The sequence below is a fragment of the Macaca thibetana genome, chromosome 17 (genome assembly GCF_024542745.1).
Source record: "Macaca thibetana thibetana isolate TM-01 chromosome 17, ASM2454274v1, whole genome shotgun sequence".
NCBI lineage: Eukaryota > Metazoa > Chordata > Mammalia > Primates > Cercopithecidae > Macaca > Macaca thibetana.
The window spans coordinates 35,708,602-35,727,341 of NC_065594.1; the positions used below are offsets into that span (position 1 = coordinate 35,708,602).

At 44.4% G+C, this 18,740-nt stretch overlaps 2 protein-coding genes across 2 annotated transcripts in view; both read left to right on the top strand.

Moving 5' to 3' along the window:
* LOC126940256 (proline-rich protein 20E-like) overlaps positions 1-1,820 on the top strand; it is a 29,177-nt gene extending 27,357 nt beyond the window's left edge. Inside the window, exon 2 of the mRNA XM_050766018.1 lies at positions 1,159-1,820. Within this exon, the coding sequence (XP_050621975.1) occupies positions 1,159-1,820 (662 nt within the window). The remainder of the gene's footprint in view (positions 1-1,158) is intronic.
* A 474-nt stretch (positions 1,821-2,294) lies between these two features.
* LOC126940257 (proline-rich protein 20E-like) lies at positions 2,295-14,049 on the top strand. The gene is made up of 3 exons (XM_050766019.1): positions 2,295-2,431; positions 10,379-10,434; positions 13,400-14,049. The coding sequence occupies exons 1-3, from the start codon at positions 2,295-2,297 to the stop codon at positions 14,047-14,049; spliced, it is 843 nt and encodes a 280-aa protein (XP_050621976.1).
* The last annotated feature ends 4,691 nt before the right edge of the window (positions 14,050-18,740 follow it).

Consider the following 18,740-nt stretch of genomic DNA (forward strand, 5'->3'; position numbering starts at 1 on the left):
CCACCGCGCCCGGCCCCTCCCTGATTCTTCAGTGAAACTTTGGTTGGATATGAAATTTTAGGTGGGAAATCCATTTCCCTTGAAATTTTGAAGACATTTTCTGTTATTTTCTAGATTTAACTGCTGCTTTTGAGACGTCTGATTTTTGAGACATGTTGAATCCTAGCCCTTTGCATGTGACTTTTCCTTTCTTTCTCTTTCTCCCTCTCTCTGGAATCTTTTAGAATCTTCTCTTTATCACCAGCACTCTGAAATTTTATGGTGATACGTCTCACTGACAACATGCCTCTAATTTTCTTATGTTTTATCCTTCTTTCCATCTTTTAGATTATTGCTTTCTTTTCTGGGAGATCTTCTCAACTTCATTCTCAAATGTCCATGGAGATTTTTGTTTCTTCTCTCATGATTTTAATTTCAAAAAACCCTGTTGTCTCTGAGTATTCATTTTTAAAAGTATCCTATAATTAATGTATGGGTAAAATTCCTTCTATCTCTCTAGGGATATTGATAGATATTTTTGGAAAGTCTCATTTGTGGCATAAACTATTTTCTCCAAGTTGGCTTATGTTAACTCCTCCAGCAAGACTTTTTGATCATCTCCTTTCCAACACATGTTAAGGTGCTTGGTTGAAATAGATACTAATGTAAACTTTTCACCTTTAGTAACTCAGTTCTTGTAAGGATCTAGGGGTCGGCATGGTATTATACCAGTTTATGAAAAGGGGAACCGATGCCGAGGTACACTAAGCTGCCTGGGAATACAGCCCAGGCATTCTGGATCCAGACCCATCTCTCTTGTGACACACTTCAACACCCAACTGGTCGCTCATTAGCATCTTTCATTTTTTGGTGTTCTCTTTGTCTCTCCTACTGAAGCTGAACCTCAGTGAGGGCAGGAAGTATGCCATTTTTATTTCAATTCAATTTCTCTAGGGAACTGTAGATTCATTTATTCATTAGCAAAATCGAGATCATAATATCCGACTGACGAGGTTGTTGCAAGGACTTGCAATGGAAAGCTCATGGAAAGTGCTGTAGGCCCTTGGGCAGACAGAACTCCTGAGGGCTCACCTTGCAGGCCTCTCCTGACCCTCACTGTGTTCCCAGGGGCTCCCGGAGCGCTCCCTGAACCCCTCCCCTCATCTTCCTTCCCCTAAGGCTTCCTGGGCAGCCCATGCCCACTATCCTCACACTCTGCTTCTCTTTTTGCCTCAAGTGGGCATCCTACAGAGCCAAGCTGCTCTGTTGTGGACCCTGAAGACTCCTTAGAAGTAGATACGCCCACAGAGCCAGCCCAACCCTCAAAACCCATTGCTTACGTGAAACCCTTGAGACCGGAGGCCCCAGCTGGCACAGAGTCGGCTCCTCCTGCAGAAAGAGGTCGGTGGCGGGGAGGAAGCCCGCGGGCAGGGCGAGGCCGTGGTAGAGGGCATGGGCCCCGCAGGGAAGCTGGCCAGAGACAGGGGGCAGAACGCTTGCTGGGACCAGACATGCACATCCAATTGCACCAACATGGAGAGCCAGGCCACCAGGGGGAACCGGAAATCAGGCAGACCTCAGCCTTCTCTTTTCCTGGAACAGCTCCTGTGCCTAGAACTGTGGAAGGCCCAGGACCCGAAGTAGCCCAGCCTGAGATGGGGCATCAGGAGCCGCCCCCTGTCTTTGGCCCTGAGGCTGTTGCCTGGGAACCCATGTTGATCCTCTATCCCTGCATCAGGTTTAGGACTCTGGGTGGCTCAGATGTTTTACAGGTAATTCAAACCCCCAGTGGCACCTATGTGCAAGGGGTCCCCGTGTTCATCACCGACATTGCATACTGACGTTTATCTGTCACCCACATTGTTCCCAGCCTCCCTTTCTTCCACCTGGACTTTCCCCCACCCCCAAACTCCAGCCCCATTTCGGCTCCACTCCTCCCCTCGGGAACCCTCACTTTGTGTTGTCAGGATGGAGCCTCTATGCACTCCTCCCAGGACCTTGACAGTAGTCCATCTGCTTCCAATGCCCCTCTGGTCCTTGCTTTGTACTTTCTGTCAAAGTTGCACATGCATGGAGTTCCTCAATGCTTTTTAAAATAAGCCAGCAGTTCCCCTAATCTTACTGTGCTTATATTAAAAGCCAATAGAGATACTTGGGATGAAAAACAAGGTTGTCGGAATCCAAAGTTATGTTGATGGTTTGAATCACAGAATAGATAGGACTGAGGAAAATATCAGTAAAAACTAGATGTTTAGGCAAGAGAGAGATGGACAGTGAGACAGAACAATCATTCTGAGGACCAGAGGTCATCTAACATGGAGCTCTCCCGGGAGAGCCAGAACATTTGTATGACAGCAAAATACAAGGAAATCGTGGCTAATGATTTCTCCCACTGGAAGAAATATATGAATCCTGAGCAGGATACAAGAAGAACACCCATTGAGAGTATGAGGTATGGTGAAGAGAACATTCCAAAAGCTGCCTGAGAGCTGAGACCTACAAGGAAAGCAGAACCAGGGTGATGTTAGACTTTGCCTGGCAGCATGGATGACTGTGGAAAGCAATGGTGCAATATCCTCACAGCTTCGACGGGAAAATCACTCTGAATCTACTGTTCTATGAGCAATCAAAGAAATTGTTGGAGACCATCCTGGCTAACACGGTGAAACCCCCTCTCTACTAAAAAATACAAAAAACTAGCCGGGCGAGGTGGCCGCGCCTGTGGTCCCAGCTACTCGGGAGGCTGAGGCAGGAGAATGGCGTAAACCCGGGAGGCGGAGCTTGCAGTGAGCTGAGATCCGGCCACTGCACTCCAGCCTGGGCTACAGAGCGAGACTCCATCTCAAAAAAAAAGAAATTGTTGGAGAGAGAAGGAGGTAGGCAGTGTCAGCTAAAGGGCAAGGCCACATGAAGGGAGAAATGGCATACAGAAAAAGGAGAAAAAGGCAGAATCCTACTCAGACTGGACCTGAAGCCTGTGCTTCCCCTGAACTTAGAGTACACAACTTATAATGTGCAAGCTGCTAAACTCCCTTATTGTACAAGGTGATTTGAAAGGAGCTGTTATGCACAGTGAAAGTATAAGTCATGTTTTTCAGCCAGGAAAAAGCCAAACCAGACAACCTGGAAGAAGTGGGATGCAACAAGAGTCAGTAAGCAAGGGAATTAGGAAACTGTATTATTAAGTCTAGATAACTATGATTCTGGAAGAAACATGGATGGCCTAGAATTAAAATCCCAGAAGACTTTAACATAGACATGTGGGGCATGAGAAAATTCAGAAGGAGCTAGAAGTTACTGAAGTTCTTGTCTAGAGCCTGGAAATGATATAGTGGCTGAATATAAGAGCAATGAAACTCTAGTCTCTGACACATTTTTAAGTCTCAATGTAGGTATCCATTGGGAACCACTAAATGAATTGGAATAGAATCTAAAATTTCAAACAGATTGAGGAAAAAGGGGATCAAAGAACATTTGATGAATCAAACAAAAGGTGTGTGTGGGGGGTTGGGTTTAACAGAAACAAGGAGAGTGCATGACTCACTGAAAATGCTAAATAAGGAATCAGTAAATTGATGGCAGTGCTCTTGGCTTTTTCCTGGCTTTAATGGGAATATTTTAAATGTTTCACCATTAACCAAGATGTTTGCTGCAAGTTTCTCATAGATGTTTAAGTTGAGGTAGTTCCTATCTTTTCAAGTTTGATAAAAGGCGTATTGTGAATTGGATTTTGTATTTTATTAAGTAGGGTTTTATTAGCTGCTTTTCACTCATTTGTAAAATGTCTAAGTAAAATAAAGACAACCTGTTACATCAATAATTTTTTTCTTGTGTATTCAATCCTTTTAAATAAACCCTTCTGTTGGGCTTATTTTATACTACAGTCCTTTTACTAAAATTTCACAAATTCCAAATATAAAATGTGTTTACCGAAACCAGAAAAAAAAGGTAGAAAAATAATGTCTACCGTCTCGGTTCTCCATTCCTTTTGTATCTTTCCCCAGAATCACACAATCTATACAAACAAAAGTGTACATTAAGAGCATCATTTGTGCCTTGATTTTACAAACACTTGGCATGCCATCTGCCAGGGGTCATGTTGAAGTGGCTATAGGGTCCAGGCAGGTAATGCAGGTGTGGTCAGGACCAGCACCTCTGTGGAGACCATGCCTCTCCAAAAAAGGCACAGGCGACTTCGTATTGAACCATGGCATGGATCACAATGAACACTGTGCAGTGGGAGCTGCTTCTTGGCTTGCAACTGGGGTCTGTCACCCCAAAGCCAAAGAACTCTTGCAGTCATCCTAAACACATGTGCCACTATCTTCTTGCTGTATATCTGTCTGAAAGAGGGACAGGCTTTAGGTTGTGCAGGTGATGGTCTGCTGATAGGCTGCTTCCAGGATGTTTCTACCACCAGAATACTTCATTGAACATTTGTACATGGAGTAAGACGGTCTCATTCAGTCACCCAGGCTGGAGTGCAATGGTGCAGCTCACTGCAGCCTGTACCTCCTGAGCTCAGGCGGTCTTCCCACATCAGCCTGCTAAGTAGCTGGTACTACAGGCAGGGACTAAGACCCTTTGGTCATTTCTCATGGTTTATTTATTTACGTATTTATTTATTTATTTAGAAACAGTGTCTCATTCTTTCACCCAGGCTGGAGTGCAGCGGCTTCAGCTTACTGAAACCTCTGCTCCCCGGGTTGCAGTGATTCTCATGCCTCAGCCTCCCAAGTAGCTGAGACCACAGTCTTGTGCCACCACGCCTGGCTTATTCTGTATTTTTAGTGGAGACTACTAATGCCCAACCCGTTTAAAGCCATTTAGGTTGTACCTTTTTCCTCTAATTCTTCTTTTCATACAATGCAGCCTCAGACAAACCTCTTCTTTCAGAATAGTTGTTCCACCAGAATTTCCGTAGAATTGGTATTATTTCTTCAATGAATATTTGGTAGAATTAACCAATAAAGCCATGCCTGTGGCAGCGTTCTCTTTTGGAAGATTGCATAATACTATATTACTTCATATATAGTGTAAGGACTACAAGGATATGCTTTCAGTTCCTCTCTCCTTGCGGCTTTGGTTGTTATAGATTTTATTTTTCATATGTTCTAAAACCCACTATATATTACTTACTGTATTTGCTTTAGACAATTATCTTACATACTAATGTTGGGAGGATTGAATGCATGAAGATGTGAAAAGTACTGAAAACAATGCTTAGCACAGGGCAGTGTCCAAGAGATGTCAGCTATTGTTAGCTGATATATGTTTCTGATCTATTTTCATCAACTAATTCACCTATTCTTTTGCCAATACCATACCATTTTGATAGCTGGAAAAGGCTTAAATCACTATTCTTTTTTATGGCTTTTTTTCCCCTAAAAATTAATTCTCCATATAAAATTTAAAACAAACCACTTTCAAGAAAGGAAAAAAAAAAGCAGCTTTCATTTTAACAAATGATGTCAAAACAAATTGGATACCCATAACTAAAAATATAAATGTCAACCTTTACTTCGCAATCTACACAAAAATTAACAAAAATGATTTGTTAACCTATAGGTAAAAGCAAAAACTATAAAACTTCTAGAAGAAAATATTGCAAAATTCTTCATGACTTTGGAGTAGGCAAAGATTTCTTAGATGAGACACAAAAAACATGAATTGTACAATAAAGCATTGATGCATTTTATGCAATGGGCACTGTGATTTGCCACCAGACCCTTCTTCAGAAATAAAAGATTTGTGATCTCTAGCTGTGAGAATTGCCACCACTCGACAGTCCTCAGATCTTGCAGATGGTTGCTAAGAGACTGTCTTGGCTGGAGACACTACCCGTCCTTACCCACAGGCACATCCATTCACCAGGAAGCTTGCATCCAACGATGTTCATTGGGGACATTAAAGCCTGGCCCTGTTGCCACAACTCAGAACCGTTCTAGTAGGTCACTTTACCGTCAGAACATCCCATGGGGTCCGGGGAGGCACAGTATTGAGAATGTGTGGTCCTGTTTCTTTCCCTCCCACATCCCTAAAAGGCACACCTCATACTCTAATTTCCATCTCAGTGTTGGTTTCCTGGGAATTCCAGCTTGAGACACTGGGCTTATTAAAATTAAAATCTGTTCTTTGAAGAAAATGAAAAGGCAAGCCATAAACAGGTAAAATACATTCACAATACATATATTAATCAAAGAGCTGTATCTATAATGCACAAAGAACTCTTACAACTCAATAATCGAAAGTCAACCCAATAAGGGCCAGACACAGTGGCTCACGTCTATAATCTCAGCATTTTGGGAGGCCAAGGTGGGCAGATCGCCTGAGGTCAGGAGTTTGAGACGTGCCTGACCAACATGGCAAAATCCTGTCTCTAATAAAAATATAAAAGTTAGCCAGGCGTGGTGGTGGGCTCCTGTAGTCTCAGCTACTCAGGAGGCTGAGGCAGGAGAATTGTTTGAACCCAGGAGGCAGAGGTTGCAGTGAGCCAAGATTGCACCATTGCAGTGACCCGAGATAGTGCTATTGAACTCCAGCCTGGGTGACAAGAGCAAAACTTTGACTCAAAAAAAAAAAAAAAAAAAAAAAAAAGTGACCTCAATAAAAAAAGTAAAAGTTTAGAACAGAAACTTCTCAAAAGTATCTATGGGTGTGGTGAGTGGGCACATGAAACTCCAATAAAGATGACAATATGCAAATAAATATGGAGCATCCTGTGGTGCCAGGGAGCAAGAGCAGCCCGAAAGGAAACCCAACCAAAAGCCACAGTGATGGGGGGTGACAAAAGGACACAGAAGTCAACTAAAGGAGCTCCCAATGGCCAAAGCTGGAAACTTTGAGTAACAAAATAATTAACTAAATATTTAATAATTAAATATTTAAGTAAAATATTTAACAAAATAATTAGTTAAATTATTAAATAATTCATCCCCTGAAGTATTGGATTATAAACCAAAGTATACAATAGATGTCCATAAGTCCATACTGATATAAATAAATGATTAAATAAATTAACACATGGGGAAGATTAGGAAAATCTTTCACAAACAGGAGAACTCCAAATAATTTAGGTAGCTATTCCCCTGCAACGAGATAAAGCATACCTTTCCTTTTTAAAAGTATAGACTATTGGTAGTGACTTCCAAAAAGTACAGTAGAGAAGGAGATGGGAAAATCACTTTATGGTGGAGAAACCTAATCAACACTACCCCAACCAGGTGACAGGGACTAATACCAGCAGTGATAAGCCATGTTGATGGTGTGTGTTCTAGACATGATGGGATGGGAATGGCACTTTCCCTCTGCAATCTTCCTTACAAAAACGTAGAATTCCAGTAAGATCATAAGGAATACATCAGACAAATTTCAGGAGAGGACATCCTACAATGTATCTGACCAGTATTCAAAGTGTCAAGGTCATCAAAAACAAGGCAAGTGTGAGAAACTGTTGCAGCCAAGAGGAGCCATCACTAATTGTAAATTGGTACCCTGGATGGGGTCGTGGGACAGAACAGGTATGTTAAGTCAAACTCAAGGAAATCAGGACCAAACATAGACTTTAGTCCCTAATGATGTATTATATTGATTAATGTATCAACAATTATTATTGCCATAATAATTATGACAGATGTACCACACCTTAAGATTCTAGGAACAGGGTAAATTTAGGGCAGATGAGGACCAGATTTTTGTGTTTTCTCCAACTTTTCTGTGAGTCTGAAACTATTCTAAAAAAAAAGAAAAACAGTTTAAAAAATCTATTAAACACATCATTACTCTTCAAGGAAAGGCAAGTTAGAACCTCAATGAAACACCACTCCACAGGCACTAGAGTGGCTTAGAGAAAAAGAATCAGAAAGATTTTTCTTTTTTCTTTTCTTTTTTTCTTTCTTTTTTTTTTTTTTTTTTTTTTTTGTAGAGATGGGGTCTTGTTATGTAGCCCGGGCTGGTCTCAAACTCCTGTGCTGAAGTGATCGTCTCACCTTCATCTCCCAAAGTTCTGGGATTACAGACATGAGCCACCATGCCTGGCCAGAATTTTTTAAACAGCACTATGGGAGCAGGGTGTGGTGGCTTATGCCTGTAATCCCAGTGATTTGGGAGGCCGAGGCGGGAGGATTTCTTGAAGCCAGGAGTTTGAGATTAGCTCAAGCAACATAGTAAAACCTAAACTCTACAAAAAATAAAAACAAAAATAATGATAATTAGGCGGGCATGGTGGCTTATGCCTGTGGTCCCAGCTACTCGTGAGGTTGAGCGGGAAGGATCGCTTGAGCTCAGGAGTTCCAGATAAGCCTGGGCACATACCTAAACCTAATCTCTACAAAAAATACAAAAATTATCCTGGTGTGGTGGCGCGCATCTGTATTCCAGCTACTCCGGAGGCTGAGACGGGAGAATCACTTGAACCGATTCTGCTGTTTCCACCTCCCAAGTAGCCGCAGTGAGCCGAGATCACGCCACTGCACTCCAGGCTGGGCTACAGAGCAAGGACCCGTCTCTCTAAAAAACAAGCATGTAAACCAACCAACTGACCCACTGTGGGTTCCCCTCCAGCGTGCAGGTGTGTTTCCTGCTGTCTTCCTCCGCCCGTGTGTGCACCCACAGCAATAAATGCCAGTGGTGTGTGTCTCACACCCATCTCCAGTCCCATCGCCATCTTTCTGAGCTCGACTCTTTTTACAAAAGGCCACTTGACATACTCACTTGGCAGCTCAAAAGCTCCTTCAGCCCAATGTGCACAAGCCAAGCTCCATATCTTCCCATTCAGAGCAGGTTCTTGGTCCACCTCTGTCTGAATGAACGAGCTGCCAAGACTGCAATCTCTTCTCCAAGGGCTGTCCACACTCGGTCTCGCATTTTCTTGTAAATTTCTCTCCCACCAAGGAAGTTTCTCTTCCTACGCCTCCCACAGTCCTAGTCTAATAGAACCTTGGGCCCAACCCCGAGGGCTGCAATAGCCTTTGTGCCTCTCCTGGGTTATTCTGTGCACCCGGGGTTGGCTCTGCTTCACAGCCAGGCTGGTCATTTGGAAATGTTAACTCACTGCAGGACACCGTTCCATGGTTTTCTGCTGGCTTGGAACAAGACCAGCTCCTGCGTGGCCCCTGCCTCCACCTGACACCACCTCTGGGTCTGGCCCTGACCGCCTCTCCATTTCCAGAATGGGCCGGGCTCCCTTCCAGTCCGGGTCTCAGCACACTTTCTTCACTCCACTGCCTCTCTCCCTGCTTCTCCCAACCCGGTTCAGGTTGACTAATTTCAAATTTTATATTCCAGATTTCAGCCCAAATTTCCCCCCTTTGGATGCTTTCCTTGACCATGCTCAGATCTAATCTAATCAGATCTTCCTATTAGCCAGTTTCAGGGCACCACACCTCCCTTTTGGTGGCACTTAAATGTAATTACGCATTTTTCCTCAATGATTAGATTAATCAATCAACCATTGACTCTGTAAATGGCGGCATGTCAGCAGTGCCCCATTTGACAGGCAGGGGACTGGCCCAATGTAAATTCCAAGCTCAGCCAGGCCCGCCCCAGCCGGCCCCGCTCTGACCACGCCTGTCTCTTACGTGATTGCCTTGCTGCCACATAAGAGCGACCGCGCTGGGCCTCGAGCAGTCGGCTTTCTGCTGGGCTCCGAGCCAGAACCTGCTGCGCCCGCCTGCCCGCCTGCCCGCCTGCCCGCCTGCCCGCCTGCCCGCCTGCCTGCCTGCCTGCCCGCCTGCCTGCCTGCCTAGGGTAGGACGAGTTCAGAGCTATAGCCGTGAACCTGTTGACACCTCCAGCTCCTTTGGCCTCTCTCCTTCGAAGTCTCCTAATTTTAAGATCTCCGGGGCGAGCTCTAGGAAGATCAGGTGTGTGTGTGGGTGTCCCTGAGGGGTGAATAGGGCTTGGATGGGTGCAGTTGGGGACAGAATCCTTATTCCCCTAGAAAGGCCATGGCCACACCCTGCCTTCTTACCCCTGTCTTCCTAAATCCGTTCTCTGTCCCCACCTTCCTTCCTTCTTCCCCTGAGGAGGAATCATTCCTCCAAAAGGCCTACTTTAGTCTTCCCTCTCCTAGCTTTGCCTGTAGGAACGGGGATAAATTGAACCTCCTGTAGGCCAATCCCTGCTGGCTACTAGCGTCCCCTCGGAAACACATTTAAGGAATGGAAGGAAGTCTCCCACAACCACAGCCCCCGACCCCAATCCCCACCTTCACACGGTCCTCTTAGGTGGCACCGTGGGCTTGGTCGGTGCCCAAGTAGCCAAGCGCTCGGAGGCCTGTGGGCATTGGAGGCCCTGGAGGAGGTTGTGTGGTGGAGGTCTGCATCGCTGCCTGGCACTCAGGGAATGAGGCTGTGGTTTAACTGTACTGATGTGTTTTTCTCCCCACCCCCTCCCGCAGATTCCTCATGGAACCAACGCGTTCAAAGCGACTGCGCCTCATGGCCCCTAATCAAGGTACATCAAACGTCTGCCACCCTCTTTTTAATTTTTTTCTGGGTTTTTACTGACTTACAGAACTTAGAGAGGCAAATGTGGCATGCTATGAAACGTAGCAGCTCCTGCTCCTTCTCAGTCTCCCACATCTTTGGGAACACCACCTCCATCTGTGTAGCCAATTCTTTCAGCATTCTTTCTCATTCTTTAAATAACATGCCTACACTACTGCTATTTCTTTTTTCATTTAGAGTTTAATTATGGTCTTCCCTCTAGGGTAGAGAGATATTTAGCTGTAGTTTACACATTACCACCACCACCACTAATTACCCAAGTGTCATGCCACACGTACCCCAGGACATACACCCTCTGTCCCTCCCCCACAGCCCAGAAGGGGAGAGAATATTGGGAGGATTACTTTCCACTTCTTGCATAACTTGAATTTTCCAGAACTTAATACTTACCTTGTGTTACTATGGGCTTACTTATCACTAGTTCATTCTCCAATTCTTACCCAATTGTTTAAATTCAAACTCAATCAAGTGTTCTCTGTTTTCACCTTCTCACAGCCTGTTTCAACATGGGCTGTTCGTTGTAAGTCAGCTCCCAGCTTCCACATCATCTGGGAAATTACGTTCCCTTTTTATAATTGTATCCCATTTCCCAAATCTGGTGTTTTTTTTTTTTTTTTTTTTTTTTTCTTGTTGTACTGTTTCTCTGTAGTGGAGCAAGTCCTCACACTACATCTTCATCTATGATAGATCTGTACTTCCACCTTGTTCTTTTCTGTAGGAATTGGAATTTTATGGCTATTGCCACATTCTTCTCCGTCATACACTGAGTGTCCTAAATCTTTTAATCTTGTCTAGTTTGATAGATGCAAAACAATAAAGCATCCATTGAAAGGAAATTATTTAAGATCTTGCTTGTCTGAAACATGTTCATTCTATCCTCCCTGATTCTTAAGTGAAACTTTGGTTGGATATGAAATTTTAGGTGGGAAATCCATTTCCCTTGAAATTTCGAGGACATTTTCTGTTATTTTCTAGATTTAACTGCTGCTTTTGAGACGTCTGATTTTTGAGACTTGTTGAATCCCAGCCCTTTCCATGTGACCTTTCCTTTCTTGCTCTTTCTCCCTCTCTCTGGAATCTTTTAGAATCTTCTCTTTGTCATCAGCACTCTGAAATTTTATGGTGATATGTCTCAGTGACAATATGTCTCTAATTTTCTTATATTTTATCCTTCTTTCCATCATTTTAGATTTTTGCTTTCTTTTCTGGCAGATCTTCTCAACTTCATTCTCAAATTTCCGTGGGAATTTTTGTTTCTTCTCTCATAATTGTAATTTCAAAAGCCCTATTTTCTCTGAGTATTTATTTTTTTAAGTATCCTATAATTAATTTATGGGTAAAATTCCTTCTATCTCTCTAGGGATATTAATTATAGATATTTTTAGAAAGCCTCATTTGTGGCATAAACTATTTTCTCCCAGTTGGCTTTTCCTGTGTTATTGTTCTGTCTCTAGTGTTAGAGCCTTACCTCTGATGTTTGGTGATCTCTGATTGTTGCTTATGTTTTAAATAAAATCGGACCCAGGAAGAAGCTGATGCCAGCTCCAAGCCCATGGGTAGGGCTAGCTGATTGAGTTCCACAGCATTCATATGTTTGGGCTTTCAAATTGGGCAATAAGAGGGTGGGTATGGTGGCTCATGCCTGTAATCCCAGCACTTTGGGAGGCCGAGGGGGGCAGATCACTTGAAGTTAGGAGTTCAAAACCAGCCTGTCCAACATGGCGAAATGCTGTCTCTACTAAAAAACAAACAAACAAACAAAAAAAGCCAGGCATGGTGGTGGGTGCCTGTAATCCCAGCTATTTGGGAGGCTGAGGCAGAAGAATCACCTGAACCCAGGTGACAGAGGTTGCAGTGAGCCGAGATGGAGCCACTGCACTCCAGCCTGGGCAACAGAGTGAGACTCCATCTCAAAAAAGGAAAAAAAAAAAAAAAAAAAAAAAAAGGGCAACACCAGATGTGAGTTTCGTGGGACTCTTCCTAAGCAGGTTTCCCAGGGAAGAATCTTTACATGATCGTAAATGCTTACTCTTTCACTGATAAAATTTCTATAGAAATTTGTCTAGTCCCAGGCTTCCCATTCTGTTCCATTGCTCAATGCTGTATCTGTCTGAACACCTCCCCTCCCGGCTAAGCTATCCTATAGCCACCATAGGCTTTTTTCCTCCTGGGAGCCATGCAACTACCCCATACCCCTCTGTCCCCTGTAATCCTCTCCCTCCCTGCTATCCCTACTAATCCTCTCCTGCCTTTGCCTTGCAAATCCCATCCATCATCCTTGATGACCCAGCTTATGTCATCTCCTCCAGCAAGACTTTTTGATCATCTCCTTCTCAATACATGTTAAGATGCTTGCTTGAACTAGATACTAATGTAAGCATTTCACTTATAGTAACTCAGTTCTTGTAAGGACCTAGAAGTCGGCATGTTATTATACCAGTTTATGAAAAGGGGAACTGATGCCCAGGTAAATTAAGCTGCCTGGGAATACAGCCCAGGCATTCTGGATCCAGACCCACCTCCCTTGTGACACCCTTCACCTCCTAACTGGTCGCTCATTAGCATCATTCATTTTTTGGTGTTCTGTTTGTCTGTCCTACTGAAGTTGAACCTCAGTGAGGGCAGGAAGCATGCCATTTTTATTCCAATTCAATCTCTCTAGGGAACTGTAGACTCGTTTATTCATTAGCAAAATGGAGATCATAATATTCGACTGACAAGGTTGTTGCAAGGACTTGCAATGGAAAGCTCATGGAAAGCACTGTAGGCCCCTGGGCAGACAGAACTCCTGAGGGCTCACCTTGCAGGCCTCTGCTGACCCTCATTCTGTTCGCCGGGGTTCCTATGGGCCCTCCCTGAACCCCTCACCTCATCTCCCTTCCCCGAAGGCTTCCTGAGCAGCCCATGATCAGTCTCCTCACACTCTGCTTCTTTTTTTGCCTCAGGTGGGCGTCCTACAGAGCCATTCTGCTCTGTTGTGGACCCCGAAGACTCCGTGGAAGTCCAGTCCACGGAGAGCCACGCAGAGCCAGTCCAACCCTCCAAACCCATTGCTTACGTGAAACCCTTGAGACGGGAGCCCCCAGCTCGCACAGAGTCGGCTCCTCCTGCAGAGAGAGGCCGGCGGACGGGAGGAAGCCGGCTGGCTGGGCGAGGCCGTGGTAGAGGGCGTGGGGCCCGCAGGAATGCTGGCCAGAGACAGGGGGCAGAACACTTGCTGGGACCAGACATGCACATCCAACTGCACCACCATGGAGAGCCAGGCCACCAGGGGGAACCGGAAATCAGGCAGACCTCAGCCTTCTCTTTTCCTGAAACAGCTCCTGTCCCTGGAACTGTGCAGGAAGGCCCTGGCCCTGATGTGGCCCATCCTGAGGTGGGGCATCAGGAGCCACTCCCTGCCTCTGGCCCTGAAGCTAATGCCCGGGAGCCCATGTTGACGATCTATCCCTGCATCGGGTTTAGGGCTCTGGGTGGCTCAGCTGTTTTACAGGTCATTCAAACCGCCAATGGGACCTATGTTCAAGGGATCCCAGTGTTCGTCGCCAACATTGCATGCTGACGTCTATCTGTCACTCACATTGTTCCCAGCCTCCCTTTCTTCCACCTGGACTTTCCCCCCAGCCCCAAATCCAACCCCATTTCTGCTCCACTCCTCCCCTCCCATCCCAATCGAAGCCCTCACCTTGTGTTGTCAGGATGGAGCCTCCACGCCCTCCTCCCAGGGTCCTGACAATAGTCCACCTGCTTCCAATGCCCCTCTTGTCCCTGCTTTGTTCCTTCTGTCAAAGTTACACATGCATGGAGTTCCTCAATGCTTGGTAAAACAGGCCAGCAGCTCCCCTAATCTTACTGTGCTTATATTAAATGCCAATTAGAGATACTTGGGATGAAAAACAAGGTTGTTGGAATCCAAAGTTATGTTGATAGTTTGAATCACAGAATAGATAGGACTGAGGAACAAATCTGTAAAAACTGGATGTTTAGGCAAGAGAGAGATGGACAGTGAGACAGAACAGTCGTCCTGAGGACCAGAGGTCATCTAACATGGAGCTCTCCCAGGAGAGCCAGAACATTTGTATGACAGCAAAATACAAGGAAATCATGGCTAATGATTTCTCCCACTGGAAGAAATATATGAATCCTGAGCAGGATACAAGAAGAACACCCATTGAGAGTATGAGGTATGGTGAAGAGAACATTGCAATAGCTGCCTGAGAGCTGAGACCTACAAGAAAAGCAGAATTTAGGGTGACGATAGACTTTGCCTGGCAGCATGGATGACTGTGGAAAGCAATGGTGCAATATCCTCACAGCTTCGAGAGGAAAATCACTCTGAATCTAGTGTTCTATGAGCAATCAAAGAAATGGTTAGGGAGAGAAGGCGCCAGGCGGTGTCAGCTCAAGGGCAAGGCCACTTAAAGGGAGAAATGGCATACAGAATAAGGCAGAATCCTACTCAGACTGGACCTGAAGTCTGAGCCTCCCCTGAACTGAGAGTACACAACTTATAATGTACAAGCTGCTAAACCCCCTTTCTGTAATAGGTGATTTGCATGGACCTGTTATGTACAGTGAAAGTACACATCATGTGTTTTAGCCAGGAAAAAGCCAAACCAGACATCCTGGAAGAAGTGGGATGCAACAAGAGTCAGTAAGCAAGGAAATTAGGAAACTGTATTATTAAGTCTAGATAACTATGATTCTGGAAGAAACATGGATGACCTGGAAGTAAAATTCCAGAAGACTTTGACATAGACATGTGGGGCATGAGAAAATTCAGAAGTAGCTAGAAGTTACTGAAGTTCTCATCTAGAGCCTGGAAATGATATAGTGGCTGAATATAAGAGCAATGAAATTCTAGACTCTGACACATTTTTAAGTCTCAATGTGGGTAACCACTGGGAACCACTACATGAATTGGAATAGAATCTAAAATTCCAAACAGATTGAGGAAAAACAGGATCAAAGAACATTTGATGAATCAAACAGAGGTGTGTGTGTGGGGGAGGGGGGTTGATAGAAACAAGGAGAATGCATGACTCACTGAAATAACGAATCAGTAATTTGATGGCAGTGTCCTTGGCTTCCTCCTTGCCTTAATGGGAATATTTTAAATGTTTCACCATTAACCAAGATGTTTGCCGTAAGTTTCTCATAGATGTTTAAGCTGAGGTAGTTCCCATCTTTTCAGAGTTTGATAAATGGTGTATTATGAATTGGATTTTGTATTTTATTAAGTATGCTTTTATTAGCTGATTTTCACTCATTTGTAAATATCCAAGTAAAATAAAGATAACTTTTTACATCAAAGATTTTTTTCTTGTGTATTCTATCCTTTTAAATAAACCCTTCTGTTAGACTTATTTTATACTATAGTTCTTTTACTAAAAGTTCGCAAATTACAAATATAAAATGTGTTTACTAAAACTACAAAAAAGGTGGAAATATAATGTCTACTGTCTCTGTTCTGCATTCCTATTGTATCTTCCCCAGAATCACACAGGTCTATACAAACAAAAGTGTACATTAAGAGCATCATGTGTGCCTTGATTTTACAAACACTTGGCATGCCATCTGCCAGGGGTCATGCTGAAGTGACTGAAGGGTCCAGGCAGGTAATGCAGGTGTGGTCAGGACCAACACCTCTGTGGAGCCCATGCCTCTCCAAAAAAAGCATAGGCGACTCCGAATTGAAGCATGGCATGGATCACAATGAACACTGTGCGGTGGGAGCTGCTTCTTGGTGTCTGTCATCCATAAGCCAGAAAAGACCTTCACATGCATCCTACACACATGTGCCACTATTCTTGCTGTATATCTGTCTGAAAGAGGGACAGGCTTTAGGTTGTGCAGGTGATGGTCTGCTGACAGACTGCTTCCAGGATGTTTCTACCACCAAAATGCTTCATTAAACATTTGTACATGGAGTAAGACAGGGTCTCATTCAGTTACCCAGGCTGGAGTGCAGTGGTGCAATCATAGGTCACTGCAGCCTGTACCTCCTGAGCTCAGGCGGTCTTCCCACATCATCCTGCTAAGTAGCTGGGACTACAGGCAGACACCAAGACCCCTTGGTAATTTCTCTTGGTTTATATATGTATGTATTTATTTTGAAACAGAGTTTCAATCTTTCACCCAGGCTGGAGTGCAGTGGCTTCAGCTCACTGAAACCTCTGCTCCCCAGGTTGAAGTGATTCTTGTTCCTCAGCCTCTCAAGTAGCTGGGACCAGAGTCCTGTGCCACCATGCCTGACTAATTTTGTATTTTTAGTAGAGATGGAGTTTCACCATGTTGGCCAACTGGTCTCAAACTCCTGACCTCAACTGATCTGCCCACCTCAGCCTCCTAAAGTGCTGGAATTACAGGCATGAGTCAACATGCCCAGTCAATTGAGGTTTTGTTATGTTGTGCAGGCTGGTCTTGAACTCGTGAGCTCAAGCCATCTGCCCACATTGGCCTCCTGAAGTGCTGGGATTATAGGTGTGAACCACCACACCTGGCCTTTTTTGTAAGAAAACTTTGTGAAATAAATTCTCAAAGTGAGATTCCTACACCAATTGGTATGGCCATATTTTATTTTATTTATTTACTCTTAATTTAATATTTAAGTTAAATTAGGATCCAGCGTGTGTTGTTCCCCTCTATGTGTCCATGTGTGTTCACTGTTAAACTCCCACTTGTCAGTGACAGCATTGTGGTATTTGGTTTTCTGTTTCCATGTTAGTTTGTTAAGGATAGGGGCCTCCAGCTCCATCTGTGTTCCTGCAAAGCACATGATCTTGTTCTTGTCATGTCTATGTAGTATTTCACACTGTATACATTGATGGGTATTTCAGTTGATTTCATGTCTTTGCCATTGTGAACAGTGCTGCAATGAACATACTCATGCATGTGTCTTTATAATTGATTTATATCCCTTTGGGTATATACCCAATCATGGGATTGTTGGGTGGAGCCATATTTTATTTTAATAGATACTAAGAAATTGTATTCAGATTAGGTGGCATCAACACCAATTCCAACAAGCAGTGATAAGGGCACCTCTTTTCCCCACTGTCTCCCCAGCAATAAATGTTGGGACGCTGTAATTTTTTTCCAGTCTCTTGGATAAAAATGTTATCTCATTGTTGCTCTAATTTGAGTTTTCTCCTACTAATGAAGTTCAGTATCTTTTTGTGGATTTATTGGACACTATTATAATCTTTTCCTGTTAATTGTTAATATATCATTTTTGCACAGTTTTTCTGTTGGAATGCATATCTTCTGCTTATCAATTTGTAGGAACTCATGTGAAAAGTGCGTAAGTTCTGCAGGTGTTTTCCTCATTCCAGCCTTTCTCTTTTGGCTTGGCGTGGGCTGTGTGTGGCCTGCCTGTGTGCCCAGCCTCAGTTCATACCAGACTCCTTCCTTTGGCCCTGCCCTCTAGGTTGGTTTTCGGATTCCTGGCCTGGGCTCTGCTCCTTCCACGTGACAGCCAGAGGGCCACGTCTGCCATACAGGTGGCCCACCTTGCACAGCAGTGTGGAAAATGATTTTCTAGTCATTTCAAGATCACCCTCAGTCATTTCATGATTTGATCATAGTTTATGATACACTTGGCCAATTCACAACTTCACTGCTAGCTCAGTGCTCCTGTGCTCCTTTTTCTTTGGGGGGTGGGGGGTCATCCACATTCTTAGAAGGGCTTGCCAAGATGCATGCATCAGGAGGCTCTTCCTGTCCTAGGAAGACATTGGCCGTCTAGATCCACTGCTGAGAGATCTTTCTGCTTCTATTCATGTCACACTGTGTCCTCTGATCTTCTTCCAGATGACTCGAGTCTTTCCAGAAGTACTTAGATGACCCTCCTGCCATCAGGTGCATGGGGACCCCCTGTCTGCTTCAGGCCCCTTTTCCAACATGCCCCCCAAATCCATTTACCTCCACTCTTTATTCACAGATGGCAGGATTCTAGCTCACGATCCATTGTTCTGCTTTTCTTTGCTCTGTCATTTCCCTCCCAGTTCCACCCACTCTGGGCTGGAGGGGAAAGTCCCACGCCCCTCTCAAGAGCCTCTGTCCACATCCAACACTCCAAATCTTTCCCTGACTCCCTTCCTCCCTCTAGCTCACAAGATCTCACTGTGTCCTGCAAGTGGGGGACTACTGCCCAGATGGTCAAAGATCTTTTTATGCCTATTCTCTGTAGCAAAACTTTCTCCCCAGAATGTGCTTTGGGACTTTGGATTCTGATAATCAAAAACTAGGATT

Coding starts and splice junctions, on each gene's coding strand:
- LOC126940257 (XM_050766019.1), top strand. CDS start 2,295: ATGGAGCTCTCCCGGGAGAGCCAGAACATTTGTATGACAGCAAAATAC. Junction 2,432..10,378: donor ACACCCATTGAGAGTATGAG/GTATGGTGAAGA, acceptor CCCCTCCCGCAG/ATTCCTCATGGAACCAACGC. Junction 10,435..13,399: donor CCTCATGGCCCCTAATCAAG/GTACATCAAACG, acceptor GCCCATGATCAG/TCTCCTCACACTCTGCTTCT.